The sequence below is a fragment of the Gossypium arboreum genome, chromosome 7, assembly GCF_025698485.1.
Source record: "Gossypium arboreum isolate Shixiya-1 chromosome 7, ASM2569848v2, whole genome shotgun sequence".
Lineage (NCBI taxonomy): Eukaryota > Viridiplantae > Streptophyta > Magnoliopsida > Malvales > Malvaceae > Gossypium > Gossypium arboreum.
In genome coordinates, this window is record NC_069076.1 from 99,202,656 (window position 1) to 99,223,407 (window position 20,752).

Consider the following 20,752-nt stretch of genomic DNA (forward strand, 5'->3'; position numbering starts at 1 on the left):
TTAATATTTGGTACATCGATGATATATATTTTTATTTCACAAGTAAATTTTAAAATTGTCATGTATTTTAAAATTTTAAAAATTATCATGTATTTTATTTTTAAAATATTTATTTTTAATAAAAATTTATCAGCCCATTGATCTTTCTGGTTAAGTCTAAAATTTTACAAACAACGTATATTATTTATATGTTTTGTTTTCTTATATTTATTGCATATGAATTAATAAATTTTATGGTTTTAGAAATGTTTTCAAATTTTATTAGTGCAAAACGTAATAATTCTTATTGATAATACGTAATAAAATATTTTGATAAAATGTATGTTTATACTTATATTAAGTCATTGAGTTAATGTATGAGTCAACAATTTAGTTAAAATATTATTAAAATATCTTTTATATACAAAATAAACGAGTTACTATTAAAGCCTTTTCACGATTTTATACAATAATAAAATAATTCATGGTAAATTTTGAACTCATGATTAAATAAGTTTTTTATTTAGATAAACCAAAGCCTATTGTCAATGTTCGCCACTATAATAAGATTATATGTGCTCACATATATATATGGTTCTATAATTTAGATAAACCATTAGATAGAGAATGATTAATGAGTTCCCTCCTCAAGATCTTCCCTGCCGGAGTTTTCGGTATTGAATTTATAAAAGCAACTCGTCGGATCTTCTTGTACGGTGCAACCTGCAAATGTCGAAAAATCAGCTCCGGCATCACAGTTTTGCCTAAAGAAAAAAGAAACATATTATCTGTGGTGGTGTTTTAGAAACATGCTTGTTTTGCAATGAAATCCATGACTTGTGCCTGTGTAATGTTACTTCCAGGGTTCCTGACTACATATGCCATGGGAATCTGCCCTGCTTCTTCATCCGGGTACCTGATCAATCGATGTGAGATTTATGATACTGAGTTAAAGAACATGTGATAATGTATATATACAAAAAAAAAAAAAAAAGAGTACGTACGGAATCACCGCAGCATCAACAATTTCTGGATGGGAATGAAGTAAATGTTCCAATTCAGCTGGAGGGACCTGCATTTTGGTTTTCCATACAATGACGTTGATTGTATTGTCCAAAAAGGTTTAAAAACCAACGAGTCCAACCAATTTCTTTGTCATTTCTAGTCGGTTTTTAATCAATTGAATCGAGAATATATCTGTATCAGACACTCATACTCAAGTTAGGGGAAAGGGAGGAAGGCAAGCACTGACTCCCCTAAAATGGGAGCTGCTACTTTTGATCTCAAAATTCATAAAATCCTAGATGGTAAAATTATAATTTGGTCTTTTAAAAATGCTAAAATTTTGATTCAGGGTAAAATTGTATTTTAACTATTAAAAAAATAATTTAATCTCGAGTCCTTTGAAAAAAAATAATGAGCCAGACTCCAAATCTTGAATCCAAAATTCATAAAATCTTAAATTAATATATGGTAAAATTATATTTTATCCTTAGAATATTAGAATTTCGATTTAATCCTTTGCAAAATCATAAAATTATAATCCAATATAAGGATGAAATTTTAATAAAAAAAACCTCGAGCTCCTCTAAATTAATTTCTAGTTTCCCCTTTGAGGTTAAGTAACCTAAGCTGTAAAGTAAATGATGATTTACCTGATAGGCTTTGTATTTGATCAATTCTTTCAACCTATCAACAACGTAGAGAAACCCTTCAGAATCAAAATAACAAATGTCACCAGTTTTTAACCACCCTTCTGAGTCCAAGGTTTCTGCTGTTGCCTTCTCATCACCTACATAACCTATATATATTCACAGGTGAATTTTATAAAATGTCGAAAGATTAAGGCTGTGTTTTATTGAGTAAAAAAAGTAGAGAGATGAAAGGAGAGAGCGGAAAAGTAGAAGAAATAAAACAAAATTTTGAGTTTATTTAGTAGTAAAGAAAAGTGAAAAGAAAGACAATAAAAGATATGATTATTTTTCGTCAGATCAAAATTAGTCTTTCCAAATTGAAATGACGAGGAAGAAAAATAAGAAAAATATTATGTTAATTTAAAATCATTCATTTTTGTATGTTTTATTTCCTTTACTTTAATTTTTAATTTTACTGAGCAATGAATGGAAAGAAAATTATTATCTTTTAAATTTTCCAATATTGACTACCAAACATACTTATGAAAATGAAAAATTATATTTTTCAATCTTTTCAAGTTTCTATACATTAGTAAAGCCTAAAATCTATGTCATTTTGCTCATTTATAATTGGCTTTGATGTATCACATTTATCTTAGCCTTCTTCGACAATTCATTCATGTTAATGGAGTGTGAGTTGTAAATTTATATATATATATGACATATTTATTCTAAATTTCAAATGGGCCTTCAGATTTGAATGAATAACTTAATCTATGAACAGTTCTACTCACACACCACAAACAAGACTTAGGATTGATAGGAACAAATTACTACTAACTCAAATATCATAAACAAAATTGCCTTTTATGATTCAAACCTACCATATGAATTTTTGAAGTTAATACCCAATACCAGTAGACCAACTAGGGAAGTTCCTGTTCACTCAACTATCAGCCCAACATAATTAAATAAACTTATAGGCCAAAGGCCCAAGGCTTTTAAAAGGAAAAAAGAAACTTATAGGCCTTGAGATGATAAGTTTTGATCACACAAATTAGGCAACCACCAAACTTTATTGACAAAGTGAAACCTAACTCCCTCTTAGAAACCGGTAATTAATGTGGGTTTCAATTCCCAAGCACACAATTCTGGCAGCACATTTCCCTCTTTAAACAATACCTCTTTTCCCCCTATAATAAATCTAAATTATTCAGATTTTGTTGTAAGTTCATATACAAGTTTATTGCCATATCCATATATTTAACTAAGACTTTATAGATATCGAATAAAAATAAATAAGATAGAACGATACCTTTCATGACTGTTGGGCCTCTCAACCATAGTTCTCCTCTCTGCCCAGGAGGCAATGCTTCACCAGTTTCAGGATCAACTATCTTGCCTTCCATGTTTTCAGCAAGGCGGCCAACCGAACCGTACCGACCTGCCTCCTCAGGCCCTATTGCCCTGGTTGCTCCGCCGCTGGTCTCAGTCAGCCCATACCCCTTAGCACATCAAAATCAACAGTAACAATACTGTTAACATTCACCCAAACAAGATTGTACTGATTTAAATTTGACATCAATCTACTTTTGCACCCAAAAGCCCAGCATCTAAATTCTTTTGAACCAAAGTAACATGAAAAGCATAGACAATTACACTCTATTAACTGAATTCGGGTGAATATATACCGAATATGAACATAATCATTATTATATATAGTTATATATAGGGGTTAAATAGGTATTTGAGTCCTGAACTTGACAATTACTCTTATATAAACTTGATAATTGTTCCTGTATTTGGCTGAATTTTTTTTGTCCAAATTAATCCCTAAACTTAACAATTTTTTTTATATTAAAGTTTGAACTTATTTTTTCTAAATTAATCCCTAATATCTCCTTAAAAACCCTAAAATTTAGACCTTAGTGGAAACAACTGTTTAGTTTAGGCCTTAATTTAAAAATACTTACCAACTTCAAGGATTAACCTGAAAAAAATTAACCCCAACGTCAGAGTAGTTTAGGCCTAGATGGTGAATAATATGACGAGGAGATTATCAATAAAGTGATTTTAATTTAGGTTAAAATGTGGCATTAAGTTCTTTTTAGTTTTAAAAATTTAAGAATTTAGTATCTATATTTTTATTATATGGAATTTAATTTTTTAACTTTTAAATTTTAGATTTCACTATTAATAATTTTAATAGTATTCTAAAACCTGAAAAGTAAGATTAAATTTCATTAGATAGAAGTAAAGGGACCTTTAAATTTTTTTTTATTTTTAATACAGGACTGAGGAAACTGAACTTGGTTCTCTTTAATTTATTATGTTAAGCCGGCAAAGTAGAAAGAGATGTGAACAGTATTAGTGTACTAATTCTTACTTGAATAAGTTCTACGGTGGGGAATTTCTCTTTGAACCGCTCAGAAACCTCCTTGCCAAGCGGAGCGCCACCGGACCCTAGCAGCATAAGCGAGCTGAGGTCATATTTCTTAGTCAATTCCGATTTAGTAAACGCCACCACAAGCGGCGGAGAAACTGGCATATAAGTTATTTTATACTTCTCAATGGATCTCAACATTCCCTCAAATTCAAATCTGTCCGTGAAAACCACCGTTTCGCCCATTGAAAATGCCCTCGCTAACAAAAAGAACCCAAACACGTGAAATAAAGGCACAGTGAAAAACGACACTGGGTGCGGTTCCTCCTGTTCCTGAGGGGTTCTTCGTAGGTGATAATACCCAGCAACCAACGCGATTATGTTGAGGTGACTCAGCAGTACGCCTTTGACTAGTCCGGTTGTCCCGGAAGAATAAAGGATAGCTGCCGTGTCGTGCTGACTCACCTTGACACTATCGAAGACCTCGTTACCGATGTTTGGTTGAGTTAAGAAAGAGAGGAACTCCGGCGAGTCGAGTAGGACTGTTCCAAGTTTGAGAGATGGAAGCTTGGAAGATGTCTTCGAAGTAGCGAATGCAATAACGGGCTTACTGAGTTGGACCTGGTGAGTAATCTCCGACTCCGAACCGAGTGGGTTGGCTGGAGAAACAACGATTCCTAATGACATAAGAGCGAAGTAAAGCGAAGGGACGTGAAACGACGGAGGGGAGAGAATGAATGCTACCTCGTTTCGTGAGAGGGAATATTTCTTCTTCAATGAGTAAGCGAGGGAATAGATTTGAGCAATGAATTGGGAGTAAGAAAGGGTATTGCCGTTAGCAGTATCGACGATGAAAATGGTGTCGCCACCGGCGGTGGCGGAGGTGTGGGAAGAGCTGTGGAAGAGGGAGAGGGCATATTGAGGGAGGGAAAGAGGCTGAGAAGGTGGCGGGAGAGGGACGTGTGGTCTGAGACTGTGGAAAGTTTTCGTTTGAGAAGAGAAACCGGTGTTTGGATCTACCGCCGGACGGCGGTGATTGGCTGCTGTTTCCGCCATGTGAACTTTTTACTTTTTCAAGTGAATATGATTTGCAGTGAGCTTTAATTAGGCTTTTTGATTTTTTTCAAACTGTTTTTTTCATCAGTTTTATCGACGGATTCAATTTCAGGGTTTAATTATCCCTTCAATCCCTGTGCTCTTCATACTCTTGAAATTTAGTCTCTATATTTTTATTTTTAAAATTTTAATCCCTTTATTTGGCCTAATTTTGAAAAATAAATTTCAGTTGATAAAATGTAAATAGATTTCTATTAAATATAAAATTTGGATATGTTGTATTTGATATTCAAAAATTTTAATTTAAAATTAAAATTTAATTGATAAGATTATCATCAATTGACTTCTATCAATTTTAAATATATGTTATCAATTAAAGTTTAATTTTTAAATCAAATAATATGCTAAGCACTTGAAATTTAAAATAAAAGACTAACTTTAAATCATTTGAAGAGCACATAAATTAAGGGTATAATTAGTACACAATGATTTCTCAATTTTTATCAATCAGACGGTAAAATTTTTTGGGAATAAATTTGATTTTTGTTGAGAGGAGACTCTTCACAGATAAATATTCTAAGTGCCATTTTTTTAGAAACTAAAGATGTAAGGCTCGATCTGATAAGGTGTTCACACTTTGTAAATCTTACTTCTGGCTCAAGCTTTTGACAGGGTCTATAGCCAATTTGTGGACAATACCGACTAGTTGAGAAGCCCATCGACTCTAAACATAGATACTTGCAAGACTTTCCTGGAAGAAGTCGGCCTCCTCTCAACATTATTAATAAATTATAATTTATGTACCAAATCAAAACTTTTGAAAAATTGCAAGTGAATTTTAAGATAAAATATTATTTTATTATTTTTATCATTTTTGGTATTTTTATTGCAAAAGTCAAGCAAATATTTAAAAACCATGCTAATTATTTATGACTGAATCCATAATTAAGTAGCATCCATTTAATTATAGATTGATAAAAAAACGTTTAAGAATTATTATAAAAATTTTAAAATAAAAATATACGAATGCAATTAAATAGTAGCTATTAAAATACATTTTCTTTTAACATTTCTCAAAATATAATTTTATTTAATTTATCATCCACCCAATGTTCTATCCAATTTAACTTCTTTTCATTTTCTATCCGAGCTTTGTCGAACAATAATACAAAGTATATGGCTGAACCTTTATGATTGAATCTTAATTAACATCAATTAAATTATAAATAAATAAAGATATTTAAAATTTACTATTTAATTTTAAATTATAACTATTCATTTAAAATTGACATATTTTAAAGAAATATTTTTCACATTTTACAAAATATAACTTTTATTTACATTTTCATGTTCTACTTCTATCATCTTCTAGTTTATTAAAATATTTTTATATATAAAATAAAAAATATAATGAAAAATTTATGTGGTTTATAACTTTGTCATTTTATTATTATTATTTTTAGGTACACTAAATTTTTAAAAAGGGTTGTAATGTGTTTTTAACGAGAATATTAACTAAATAAATTTTAAATATGACAGTTCTCACGTGTTTTGTTTTGAACATTTTATTTTTTAATATTTGTATAAAATTTAAATTATTTTACTATCATATAAACTTTTGTATAAAACTGTTATGAACTTTTATATTGTTTATTTTTTATATTATCTTGATCCTTGGTTAAAAAGAAACCATTACGTTGTAATTATTAAAACAAAAACATAAATAATTAGAAAATACCTGCACCAATAACACGCCGGGGAACTTCTCATTGAACCGCATAGCAATGTCCTTCCCAAGCGGGGCGCCGCCACAGCCAAGCCCTTGAAGGGAGCTCAAGTCGTATTTTTTTGTCAAGTCCGATTTAACAAACGCCACCGCAAGCGGCGGCGACACCGGCATGCCTGTAACCTTGTACTTCTCAACTGCTCTTAACATTTCTTCGAAATCAAACCTTTCCACCAAAACGACCGTATTACCTAACAGAACCACCGCCAACAACATAAAGAAACCAAACACGTGGAACAAAGGCACCGTGAAAAACGTCACCGACCGCGGCCGCTTCTCGTTACCTTGGCCTTGGTTCGTGTTTTGGTGATGAATCACCGTCATCATTGCGATTAGGTTTCGGTGAGTTATCATCACGCCTTTGACTCGGCCGGTGGTTCCTGAAGAATACAATATCGCAGCAGTGTCGGACTGGTTAACCTTTACACTTTTTGTGAGGCCGTTAACGATATTGGATTGAGTTAACAAGGAGAGAAACTCGGGAGAGTCGAGGAGAATAGTTCCGTGTGTAAGAGAAGGAATTTTATGAGAGGTTTCTGAAGTAACGAAGGCAACAACTGGTTTACTGAGTTGGATCTGGTGAGCAATTTCCGACTTGGAACTGAGTGGATTTGCAGGAGAAACGACGATTCCTAACGATAACAAAGCGAAGTAAACCACGGGGACATGAATCGAAGGCGGTGAAAGGATGAAAGCGACGTCGTGTTGGGAAAGAGAGTAACGTTGTTGCAGAGAGTAAGCAAGGGAACGGACTTGAGAAACGAATTGGGAGTAAGACAGCGCCTCTCCGGTGGTTGTGTTGACGGAGAAAGTGGTGGCACCGTCGGTGAAAGTACTGTTGAAAATTGAGAAACAAAATTCGGCGGCGGAAAGCGGTTGACTGATTGGCGGCAAAGGGATGGTCGGTGTAAGGCAATTGTAAATTCCGGTCTGGCGACAAAATCCGGTTGTCGGATCCATTAAACGGTTTGGTTACCTTTCGAAATTGAAAAGAAAGCTGACTTGAAATTCTTTTGGGAGATTTATATTAGGATTTAGTGTATGTGGATGCAATGATTTTAAAATCGTATGGATTCAAAATTGGCTGAAACAGGCTATTTGTGTTTGTTTTGGTTTGAATGTGTTATAAATTTTATATTTTTCTTGAAATTTATTTTCTTTTATTTTTATCTAAGAAATTTAGTATTTATTAATTTGGTGAACGCTGTTAAAATTATTTTATTAAATTTAAATTAGTTACAATGTTAATTTTTATGTATGCGTACTAGGTAAGTAACTTTTTATTTTAAAATGTTACACTAATAGAATATTTTTAATTATGTTAGTAATTTATCTTAAATTTTAAAATTTTAAAAATTAATTTCCTTAAAGCAAATATAAAAAACTAGAATTTTATATATGCAAAAGTACAAATACTTAAAAGAATATTTTAACCTTTTATGTTTTTCTTTTGATTGCTATTTACCTATGAAATCCGATTCTTTTTATACTGTTTATTACCCATATTTGAATGTAATTGAGGTGAAAATTATTTAATTAAATTTATTATGGTTTAAGTTAAAAGATATTTTAATTATCATTTTATTTATTATAATAATTGATTTTGATTATAATTGTACCAATGTATTAATTATAATTTTAATCCGTTTCTATATTATCTTTCTTATTTTTATTATAATTATACAAATCTATTAATTATAATGATGATGACTTAAAAGATAATTTGATAATTTTAGACGTAAATAAAAGTAAAATTATAATTTGATAATTTTAGACGTAAATAAAAGTAAAATATATTTAGTAATTGAAAGTACCGCAAAAAGGTTCATTTTAATTTTTAGTGTAAGTTATGAAAGTAATCACTTTTGTTTATATCATGTTACATTTTAATCACTATGCGTTAATTATCGTTAACGGTGTAATGGTAAACTGGTGTGACATATTAAATCATCATTTCAAACAAAAATTTTAAGTTAAATTATACAATTAATCCTCATATTTTTTCGTTTTGAGCAATTTATGTTTTTCTTTTATATTCTTTTAACTTTTTTTTTTATTTTCCATTCTCTTCTGCTTCTCCCTCTATTCTTCTTCATTTTTCATCTCTTTTAACGTAAAAAAAAATTAAAATACTTAAAACGAAAAAAAAAATATAGAGATCAATTATATAATTCAACCTAAAATTTTTGTTTGAAATGATACTTTAACGTGCCACATCAGCTTTTAAAATGATGCTTTAACGTGCCACATCAGCTTACCGTTACACCGTTAATGACAATTAATGCTCAGTGCTAAAATGTTATAACATGATAATGTAAGTGACTAAAACGTAATATTTTAAACATAAGTGACTAAAATGTTACCTGAGATAACTAAAAGTGATTATTTTGATAGTTTACTCTAACCTTTGATTAAAAAACTTCAATTGATTTAATGTTTCTAAGAAAAAAAAAGATAAATTAGTAAATAAAAAATTTGATATAAAAATTATGGTATTGGTTGAAAGGGTAAAGTTGTGATAGAAATTAGGTCAAAGTACTATAAAGGCCCTTATACTGAGAGTTAGATTGTATTTTGTCCTCTTTACTCAAAAAAATAGACAAAATCAAAGAGCAAGTTGGTTATTCCATCAAAAAATTTATTCATCTTTGCTATTAAAAATTGGTCTATATATGTCAACATGAGGTACATATGGCATGTCACGTGTCATTATCTGATTATTTTATCAACCACATCAATTTTTAACAGTATAAATAGATAAAACTTTTAACAAAAAGAACCAATTTATCAATTTATTAAATAAATAGACAAAATGCAATTTGACTACTAGTGTAGAGGCCTCCATAATACTTTTACCGTGAAGATTATAATATTTTGGGTTCAAATTTCATAATTCACTTTATAAATATAAATAATATTTGTTATTTTTATAATAAAAATGAATTTTGGTGATTTTATAATTAAATTAGTCCTGATTAATGAGTAACACAAATTCAATCAAACTCTCTACAATAGTATAAATGATATTCAAAAAGTAAAATATATTTAGTAATCAAATGAGAAAACGTGTTTAAATATATTTTAGTTGTCAAAAATCTAGTACTTGGATGAAAGAAAATGTAAAACATACTGGATTATGGCAAGACGATGATTTTTTTATACCAAATATATTAATAGAAAAGTTAAATTAAAAATAAATGTAAGATTGAGATTTTAGACATTATGGTGGCTTTGTATAAATTTAATCGTAATAATATTTCAACTCAAAATACTATAAGTGATAAATAATTAATTTCATCATGGTAATCAAGATATTAATTAATTTTTATGTTAATTTTAATAAATATATTTATTACATAATTTTTTTAAGTAAAATGTACTCAACTTTAAAAAGTTATAAAATAATCATTAACTATTTGAAAGTTTTAAGTCACATGGTTATTAAAATTGCTACTATATAACATTTTCTGTTCACATTGTTTGCACTAATCGAAAATTCTTATTTTATTTCTTTTTTATAGTTAAGTTTTATTTTTTATAAAATAACTTTAGACGTCACTGATATGTGAACCAAATTCAAAATACTTTTTTTTTACAATCCTCAACACTAATTGTCAAATCTACTTGGAGCTAAAGCATGTCAATAAGTACTAATCGATCATACTGATTACTGAATCATCGCTTATAGCTTGTTAATCGACTTTTAAAAAAAAACTTTAATAGCTGAATAATTTAAATCAAAGTTTTCAAATAATTAAATGATTTAAATAAAAAATTAAAATAATTCAATGATATTTTATAATTTTAATTTTTAAAATTGGAGGAATGAAACATAAACTTCTATGTAGCGCCATAAATCTGGTATCATTTATTTATATTAGTATTGACCGTTTCATTAAATTATTAATTAAGAGGCAAGGGATTGGCCGGTTTTCTGGACGCTAATGCCTGTAATGGTACGCGGGCACGGGAATGGCCACATGCATATATATATATATATATATATATATAAGGTGGGTGTAAAGCAGAAGCCGACAAACATCCATTTTTTTCTGAGAAAAACAAAAATCCGGACATTTTAATCTAAGAATCATATGATTCTAATTGATTTGTTTTAATCTTTAACTAGTATAGTTTTGAGTTAATTAATTTTGGATTAAATTATAAAATTACAATATGCTACCAATTTTGTAGCATTTATATATTTAGAATTTAATTTTATATTTTATTCAAATCCAGTTATTAACATTATTAAAATTATTCATTAAATTTATTGGTGTAATATTCTAAAATAAAAAAAAAATCATTGTTACATGACAAAAATAGTTTCGTAATGGTCCTAAATTAACAGATAATTTTAATAATATTAACAATTCCTAAAATTCATGCCAATATTTTAATCAAAATAAAATATTTACACTAACTAATAATATATTCACTCCTTCCCCTTTTCGTATCCACTTATTACCTCTTCCAATACCCTAATCCATCTCAATTACTCTTAAAATTTACCATGACACTTTGTAAGCATTTATTTTTAAAATTATTTATAAAAAGTTGAAAATGTTATTTTCATTTTTATTTTTCATGCATTATATCTTATTTTTATTGTGATTGTTGACATGTTATATGTCACTGTATTTATTAGGAGGTTAAAAAGTTTATATATATATACACTTCAGTATTATAGTGAATTAGTGTTTTGATTCTACTAAGAAATTTTGATGTTATTTTTCATTATCAAAATGTTATAATATGTTGCTTTTATTGACATTTTGAAATGTTATGTGTTATTATACTAATTATGATGTTAGTATTTTCCTAATATTTTCATTACTTTTTTTGGGGAACATCAACATTAATATAATGAATGGAGATTGAGATTCAATCAAAATTTCCAGGGTAGCTAATTTGCAATTTAAAAAGCACATTTAAGAATTTATTTTCCAATATTTTCATAAAAGAACAATGTTTTAATAAACATCTCATTTTAAATAAATATTTAAGAAAGTTATATATATATATAGATTTTGTCACTCTCGTGTGAGTAAAATATATTTTATATTAATTTTTAAAATTTATTCAATCATGAAATAAATGGAGTGATAATGAAGTTTTAAAATGCTTGCGTTCTTGATTTATAATTTATAATTTTTATTTAAAATAATATAAAAATACCATTACTATAATGCTTTAAAATATTTATAGTGTAATTTGGAACATTAAAATTTTTGTTTTCAAATTTATTTATTTAATGAGATCGTCAAATTTAATTTTAAAAAGATTAAATTATTATTGTTATTATTTTAGTCCAAACTTAATCTAAATGGTTTAATAATTTTCATTTTTTGTTATTATATTTTTAATCGTTAGAGAAAGTGCTACGTAGTGAACATAAAGCCAAGAAATAAACAAATAAGTAAATAAAAGGTTAAAATATGTTATTAGTCCTTATTCAATATTTAATCTTTAAACTTTAAAATTAAAAATTCAATATTTTTAAATTCAATTATTATAACAGTTGGTAATTTCTATTAAAATTTATCAACTTATAATATTTATTTCCTGCCAATCATTGTCATATCAAATGAGGCAAGCCAAATTTAAAATTGAGAAATTTTGATAAAAGTATTTAAAATTTTAATGATTAGGTTGTCTTATTTTTTAAAGTATAGGGATTAAATCTCAAACTATGTCAAACTATATCAATGTATATGGACTAAAAGCATATTTTAACCAAATAAAAGGTACCTGCGCCAATAGCACATTGGGGAACTTCTTCTTGAATCGCTGAGCCATTTCCTCTCCAAGCGACGCGCCACCGCAGCCAAGTCTTTGAAGCGAGCTTAAGTTGTACTTTTTTGTCAAACCCGATTTAACAAAAGCCACCACAACCGGCGGCGACACTGGCATGGCTGTAACCTTGTACTTTTCAACTGCTCTTAGCATTTCTTCGAAATCAAATCTCTCTACCAAAACCACTGTACTCGCTGACAAAACCATCCCCAACAACATAAAGAAACCGAAAGCGTGGAACAAAGGCACGGTGAAAAACGTCACCGGTCGCCGCGGCGGCATACCGTTATCTTTGCCTTGATCCATGTTATAGCGATGAATAATCGCCAAAATTCCGATTAGGTTTCGGTGAGTCACCATCACGCCTTTGACTCGGCCGGTGGTTCCCGAAGAATACAATATCGCTGCCGTGTCGGACTGGTTTACCTTCACGCTTTTAATGATGTTATCGATATTGGACTCAGTTAACATGGAGAGAAACTCGGGCGAGTCGAGGAGTATGGTTCCGTGTTTAAGAAAAGGGATTTTATGGAAGGTTTTTGAAGTAGCGAAGGCAATAACGGATTTACTGAGTTGGATCTGGTAAGCGATTTCCGAGTTGGAACTGAGTGGATTTGAGGGAGAAACGATGATTCCCAAAGACAGCAAGGCGAAGTAAACAACGGGAATATGAATCGAAGGCGGTGAGACAACGAAAGCGACGTCGTTTTGGGAAAGAGAGTAACGCTGCTGTAGAGAGTAAGCTAGGGAACGTACTTGAGAAACGAATTGAGAGTAAGATAGCGATTCGCCGGCGGTTTCATTGACGACGAAAGTGGTGGAGCCGTCAGTGGAAGTCCGCTGGAAAAGGGAGAGACAAAATTCGGCCACGGAAAGCGGTTGATTGATTGGCGGCAAAGGGAGGGGCGGTCTAAGGCTACTGTAAGTTCCGGTTTGGTGACAGAATCCGGTTTTCGGATCCATTAAACGTTTGGGATCCGTTTCGGCCATGGAAATTGAGATGTAAGCTGACTGTAACTTTATGGGGATTTATATTAGGATTTGACAGTTGACAGACTTTGATGTAATTTATGACGTGTATTACACTACCAATTTTGGATTATTGTTTAGTAATTGTTTCCATTTTAATGTAACGGCGTTGAAAATAGTTTTTCTAGGTTAAATTCTACTATTAGTCCCTGTACTTTGTGAAAGTTATGGATTTAATCTTTGTACTTTAATTTGATTAATGTAGTCCCCATAATTTTCAAATTGGTCAATTTTAGTCCCTTTATTTTTGGAATTTTAAATTTTTACTCCTAGCCTAAACAGTAGCAGTTAAATTCATTTGGTTAGCTTCAATTAATAGTTATGCATTATATGTACGAGTTATTGATTTAATCCATATTCTACAATTGTATCATTTTAAAATCCTTATATTTTTGAATTTTGAAATTTCAATCTTGATAATCTATTGCATATATAATGATATGTTTACCATATCAGATTTTGGAAATAGAATAACTTAACTTAATGAATTTAATAGTTATCATTTGGTAGTGATTGTAATTTTAAAATTTAAAATTTACACAAACTAATAACAAAATTTACCTTTTTTATAATATCCATTTTCATTTTGTTCACTAATTTATATATGTATATGTATATATATATATATATATAAATATAATTTTATCATTAATATTGAATATATATATATATATATATATAATTTTATCATTAACATTTTCAATATTTGATATTTTGTTTTCTCAATTGTTAAGGCATTAATGAAATGTTTTCTTTTAAGGGTATTGTTAATAAATGTTGATATAACTTTTTTTATTGGTATAATAATAAATTTAATTTATATATTTTACGTATTTTATTAATTTAATTTTAATTTCAAAAATAATAAAAAATTATTAAATATTATAAAAATCATAAAAATGTTATAAAGAATAAGAACCAAATTTAAACAAAAAATTATAAAATCATAAAATCATAAAAATTCAAAAAAATATTTTGATAATTCATATATTTGAATATTTTAAAATCAAAATCAAATTGATAAAATATGTAAAAATTTCAAGACCAAATCTATGGTTATACTAATAAAAAAGGAAACATTAGCGTTTGATTAACTATTTAATGGATAAGTGACCAAAATATGAAATGTTGAAAATATTAGTGATGAAATTGAAAATTTTTGTAATTAGATGGCCTAAAATAAAAACACTCTAATAATTAGATAAATACGTGTGTAGACTTTACTTTTTTTTATAATTTCTACCTATACTTGTATTATGTCATTAATTAAGTTGATGTCACAAGTAAATTAAATATCAACTCAATTGAGAAATTATTAAAATACCTTTATACATAAAGCAAGTTATATTATGAGGTATGTTTGTCTTTTATATATATATATATATATATATATATATATATATATATTTATATAAAATCAATAAAAATTGAATCATAATTAAGATTTTGAACTCATGACACAATGGATTTTAATTATTTAACTTTATCATTTTAACAAAAAATCATTTAATTTTTATATAAACTTTTAATAAATATATTTAGGATAAATCTCAATATATAGATAAAAATTTGGTTTAATATGCAATACATATATGAACTTTGATTTTGTGTAATTTTAAACCTTAAATTATGATTTGATTCAATTTTCATAAATTGTTAACACAATTATTAATATATCATTTTTAAAGTTTATATATTGTGTACACAAATAATTTTATTTATTTATTATAAAACAAATTAATGTATTTATTTAAAAAAACTTCATGTAGCAATTTATATACTAAATAAAAATTCATATATAGTTTTGAGATTTATTTCTTATATTTATCACATAAATTTTAAACTCATAATGTGAGTGTGATGTAATTTAATATTTATAACATTTGGAATAAATTGTAAAAAATTCTATTTAATGGGTTCAGTTAAAAAAGATAATTTAATCTTTTAAAAATAATAAAAATTTAATTGATAATTAACAATTTATGACGTCTAATCAAAAACGGATGAAAAGTTATGAATTTAATTACAAAAATAGTATTAAGTTGTAAATTATTAGATAAATTATAAAATAGATACTTTTGTTTGCTCCAGTTTACATTTTAGTCATTTATGTTTGAAATTTTATATTTTAGTCACTTACGTTATCGTTTTATTACAAAGTAGTCACTTTACCGTTAAGCTTCATTACTCCCTAATCCTACGTGACAGTCCAAATGAGTTTTAAATGTCAACTTGAATTTTCAATTGGGATGAAAATAGCTTTTTCAGTCAATATGGAAAATAAGACTAAAAGAAAAATGAGACACACAGTTTTCTTTTTTCTAATTCAATGTGTAACTAATTTAAAATTTTTAATTAATTAAATTTATAAAATTAAAAATCTATTTCCATTCATTTGGACATCCAATATGGCATTTAAAACTCGTTTAGATTGCCACGTAGGATTGCTGTTAGGGAGGTAATAGAACTTAGTGACAGAGTGACCACTACGTAAAAAACAATAACATAAATAACTAAAACGTAATATTTTAAACATAATTAATTAAAATATAATATAAAATAAACAAAAGTGACTATTTTATAATTTATCTTAAATTATTTATGAATATGAGTTTTTCTTATCGTGTTTTCGGTTTTTGCCAATGTGTTAAATAACATCACCCTAAATTTACTCAAATATATATATTTTTAATTGATGGTGCCAATATATCATATAAATGAAAAGCTGATTTTGATTAAGCTGAAAACCAAGACAAGACTAATATTGCTTCTGCCCGTTGTTATTTCTTATTCCTAAAAAGAGTGAAATTACTCCACTTATGGGAAGGCACATATATACGACTTTTATCATATTTTAATTAGGATAAATTATTAAAATAATTTTTTAAGGTTACATTTTAGATTTTAGTTGTTTATATTTAAAATATTACATTTTAATTATTTACATTATTATATTGTAACATTTTAGTTACGAATATTAATTGTCGTTAATAGTGTAACAATAAACCGACATCGCATGTTAAATCATTATTTCAAACGAAAATTTTAAATTAAATTATATAATTGATCCCTATATTCTTTTTTATTTTGAGCAATTTTTTTATGTTCTTTGAACTTTTTTATTCTCTTTTCCTTCTCCTCTATTTTTCTCTCATATATATTTCTTTTAACGTAATTTTTTATATTTTCCATTTGTTAAAACTAATCCTTACATTTTTTTGAACAATTTAATTTTTATTTTATTTTTCTTCTTCTTCCAATTTATTTTCTCTCTTCTTGTATTCTTCATTGCAAAAACATAATTTTTACCCACCAAATAAAACCAAGTCCTTGTTTATTTCATATGATTCCTAAATTGAATTTCACTCAATTTTAAAACTAAAATTGGATCTAATTAATCGATATAAAAATCATATTATTAATCTAAATATAAATTGAATTCTTTATATTCAAAACAATTTTTTTTTCTATTTCAAAATTTTTACAAAAACATGTAGATTATTCATTTCTTTTTCTTTTATTTTCCGAGGAATAAAATTAAGCAAACAATAAACTTGATCTAGATTTTATTGGATATTCCCAAGCAAGCTTGATTGGAAGCTGAGCATGAATAAACCGAAAAGAGAAAGGGAGTATGGATCTAAACTGGTTTGAGTAAAGTTGAAGGTAAGTTTCGTATGGTGATCGTTTTAATCATTGAGAGCGTAGAGCTTGCTTGAAAAATTCATGAAACAACGTAGTTTCGAGAGGGTGAGAATGTTGTAGGTAAGATAGATAAGATGGTTGTAGGGGTTGGTTAGGAGGCTTATGGACGGGGTTAGGAAACTTTGTTGAGGGTGGATTTCCATAAGTCATGATTGACAAGGTTTTCAATTGAGGCGAGTTTGTGGACAATGTAATTAAAATATTCAAATTAATTCGTTAAAGCGATAACGGACGATGAGAATTTGTAATTATGGAGGTGAGAATATGTGAAACATATTATTTTGATTTCAACTTCCGTATTTTCTTTTTTCATAAACATAAAAGAAGTTTTAACAAATGTAAAATATAGAAACAAATATGTTAAAAGATATGGAGAAGGGAGGAAAACAGATGGAAAAGCAGAAGAGAATGAAAAATAAAGAATATAAAATAAAAAATTAAATTGCTCAAAAAGATAAAATCTGGAGAATCAATTGTATAATTTAACCTAAAAATTGTATTTGAAATGATGATTTAACGTATGCGATGTTAGCTTATCTGTTATATTATTTACGAAAATTAACACTCAATAACTAAAATGTTATAATACATGACAAAATATAATATTTTAAACATAAATAATTAAAATATAATATGATATAAATAAAATTGATTATTTTACTTAAGAAGAAAAAAGAAAAGAAAGCTTTGGAATCTGCGCCTTACACATTAATCAAAACCAGCTTCTTCTTTTTTAATTTATCAAAACCGGTTTTTATTATTTAATTAAGGAACACATTCCCAATTTAAAAATATATTAAAAATTTAAAGTGGCGCGGCTCTAAAAAACACTATAAATTGTATGTACGTAAATAATTTATATTATTCTCGTAATTAAAAATTTTATATTATTTTGATAAAAACTCTCAAATTCTTTCACTCAAAAGCATAATATCAAATTAGAATAAAATATAGTGAAAATTTTCAAATTTAACTTAAAATATAACGGTAAATTTGTAAACTAACCCTTTTATATTGAATTTTACCTCTAAAGTTTGATTTTTGATTGAATTTTACTATTCAATTTAATTTAAAAAGATTTCTGAGAAAAATTAATTAAAAATAATATTATAATTTAAAACTTAAAAATAATTAATTAATATGTCAAAAAATAAATAAAACATTTATTTATAAAAAGTAAACTTATTTTTATCATTTTTATTTTGAAGACATTTTATTAAATAAAATATCTATGTTAATTATTATATTTTAATATTTATGAATTTATTTATTATTAGCTATTAAAATAAAATATTTGAAAAAAATTCTTATCAAAATTTATTTTCAAATCATCAAAATCAATATTAATGACAAAATTTAGTAAATTTCAAAGTTTACTCTTAAAATTCAATGACATAAAAGTTGTGTAATAAATTTAATCATATTTTCAATGTATAATGACAATTATTAAACAAAATAAAATATAATGAGAAATTTCAACACTCACTAATAGTATGGTGGGAAATTTTCATTTAATCTAAATATATAATATTTGTCAAATACAAATACTATATTAAATAAAAATAATACAATATTACATCAAAAAAATACCAAATTGAAGTATCAAATCATATTTTTTAAGGTAAACTATCAAAACAGTCACTTATGTTTGAAATATTACGTTTTAATCATTTACATTATAATGTTGCAACATTTTAATCATTGAGCGTTAATTGTCGTTAACGGTGTAACGATAAGATGATGTGGCACAGTAATCATCATTTCAAACAAAAAATTTAGATTAAATTATCTAATTGGTCCCTATATTTTTTTTTTTGAGCAAATTTTTTTATGTTCTTTGAACTTTCTTTTTTTTTCTTTATTTTCCATTATCTTCCCATTCTCCCTCTATTTTCCTCCCTTTTCCATTTATTTTAACGTAATTTTTCTATGTTTTCCATTTGTTAAAACTAGCCGTTTTATTTTTTTTAAACAATTTAAATTGGGAAGATCAATCAAACTGAGGGAGAAGCAGAAGATAATGAAAAATAAAGAAAAAAAAAGGAAAGTTAAAAGAATATAAAAGAAAAAAATTAAATTGTTCAAAACGAAAAAGATATAGGGACCAATTATAAAATTTTACCTAAAATTTTTGTTTGAAATGATGATTTAATGTGTCACGTCAGCTTACTGTTATACTGTTAGCTGTAATTAACAGCTTAGTGACTAAAATGTGACAACATGTTAATGTAAATAATTAAAATATAATATTTTAAATATAAATGACTAAAATATAATTTGAGATAAATAAAAATGACTATTTTAATAATTTATTCTATTATTTATTTTTATGGTAAGAAAACGTTAGGTAGACGGAGCATTTAACTTTCCGCTCTTAAAAATGAGTAAAGAGGGGCAAGAAGTGAAAGCAAAAGAATCAATGGAGAATGGCTGCCAGCCAATCTAATGTCTCATTATGTCTTTTTCAAATGTAGAAAGTGGTAGACATGCAAAAGTCTACATCTTAATCATTTCAACTGCGGACATGAATAAATGAAGGTGATTATTTAGACAGGTTGATTCGGGTAAAGTTAATTTAGAATTTTAACTTTATTTTTTAAATTTGAGTTTGATTCTGAGTTAAAATTTTATTTAAACTCGATTTATATTAAAAATATTAAATTTAAATTAGATTCAAATTTATTGTAATAAAAATTTAAATTATTTTTATATAAAATAAAATTAAAAATATAATATATTAAATATACTTAAAAATATTAAAATAAATATTTTCATATAATTTGTGGTAGTAAAAATTTGTATTACCCAACTTTTGCGTTAGCACTTCATGTGGATAGCCATTTACCCAAAAGTACTTTCATTTTACTAATTGTTGCTAGACTCCTAGGAATTTAATCAATATTATATTTATTTTACCCTTTTAGGCCATACACATTACTAGATTGATGTTCTTTAGGAATTCAACAATTTTTAAACATCATTTTTTAAATTTTGGGTAAATTATAGTAGTAATCACCTAATAATGAAGAGTTATAAAATGATTTTTCTATTATCTTTTTGTTCTTTTTATTTTTGGTCACTCAGCTATGAAAAGTTATAAATTAATCATTCAACTATATACTTTTGTTTTTTTTTGTCACCTAACTTATGTTGAATTTTTGGGTGTTTCGGTTTTGTACGTTAGCCAATTAGTGACCAAAAAAGACAAAATTGAATAGTTAGGTGACTATTTTGTAACTTTAATAATTAGGTGACCAAAATAAAAAATAATAATTGGGTGATCATATTGTAACTTTTCATATGTAGGTGACGAAAAAAAGAAAAAAACATAATTGGATGATTATTAATGTATTTTACCTAAAATTTTCTGAAACCAAACATAGC

The 20,752-nt window shown here is 27.1% G+C and overlaps 2 protein-coding genes across 4 annotated transcripts; both read right to left on the reverse strand.

Moving 5' to 3' along the window:
• Window positions 1–471: 471 nt before the first annotated feature.
• Window positions 472–7,958, reverse strand: LOC108452681 (4-coumarate--CoA ligase-like 9). 3 transcript variants are annotated; one of them, XM_017750499.2, is made up of 6 exons: window positions 6,791–7,958; window positions 2,929–3,118; window positions 1,635–1,780; window positions 984–1,051; window positions 793–895; window positions 472–702 (listed from the first exon to the last, which is right to left on the reverse strand). In XM_017750499.2, the coding sequence occupies exons 1-6, from the start codon at window positions 7,796–7,798 to the stop codon at window positions 577–579; spliced, it is 1,641 nt and encodes a 546-aa protein (XP_017605988.1). In that variant the 5' UTR covers window positions 7,799–7,958; the 3' UTR covers window positions 472–576. The 3 variants fall into 3 exon arrangements, with proteins under 3 accessions (XP_017605988.1, XP_052886492.1, XP_017605973.1); XM_053030532.1 differs by lacking the exon at window positions 6,791–7,958 and adding an exon at window positions 4,000–5,132 and having other exon boundaries at window positions 823–895; XM_017750484.2 differs by lacking the exon at window positions 6,791–7,958 and adding an exon at window positions 4,000–5,128.
• A 4,511-nt stretch (window positions 7,959–12,469) lies between these two features.
• LOC128295275 (4-coumarate--CoA ligase-like 9) lies at window positions 12,470–13,809 on the reverse strand. Its single transcript, XM_053030533.1, has one exon. The coding sequence runs from the start codon at window positions 13,622–13,624 to the stop codon at window positions 12,539–12,541; it is 1,086 nt and encodes a 361-aa protein (XP_052886493.1). The 5' UTR covers window positions 13,625–13,809; the 3' UTR covers window positions 12,470–12,538.
• Window positions 13,810–20,752: the final 6,943 nt, after the last annotated feature.

What these genes read in the sequence shown, in the direction of transcription:
- LOC108452681 (XM_017750484.2), bottom strand. Translation starts at nt 5,052, where the DNA reads ATGGCGGAAACAGCAGCCAATCACCGCCGTCCGGCGGTAGATCCAAAC. An exon ending in AGGCCCAACAGTCATGAAAG is followed by an intron (nt 1,781 to 2,928) that starts GTATCGTTCTAT and finishes GAATATATATAG; the next exon opens with GTTATGTAGGTGATGAGAAG. An exon ending in GTTGATGCTGCGGTGATTCC is followed by an intron (nt 896 to 983) that starts GTACGTACTCTT and finishes TCGATTGATCAG; the next exon opens with GTACCCGGATGAAGAAGCAG.
- LOC128295275 (XM_053030533.1), bottom strand. Translation starts at nt 13,624, where the DNA reads ATGGCCGAAACGGATCCCAAACGTTTAATGGATCCGAAAACCGGATTC.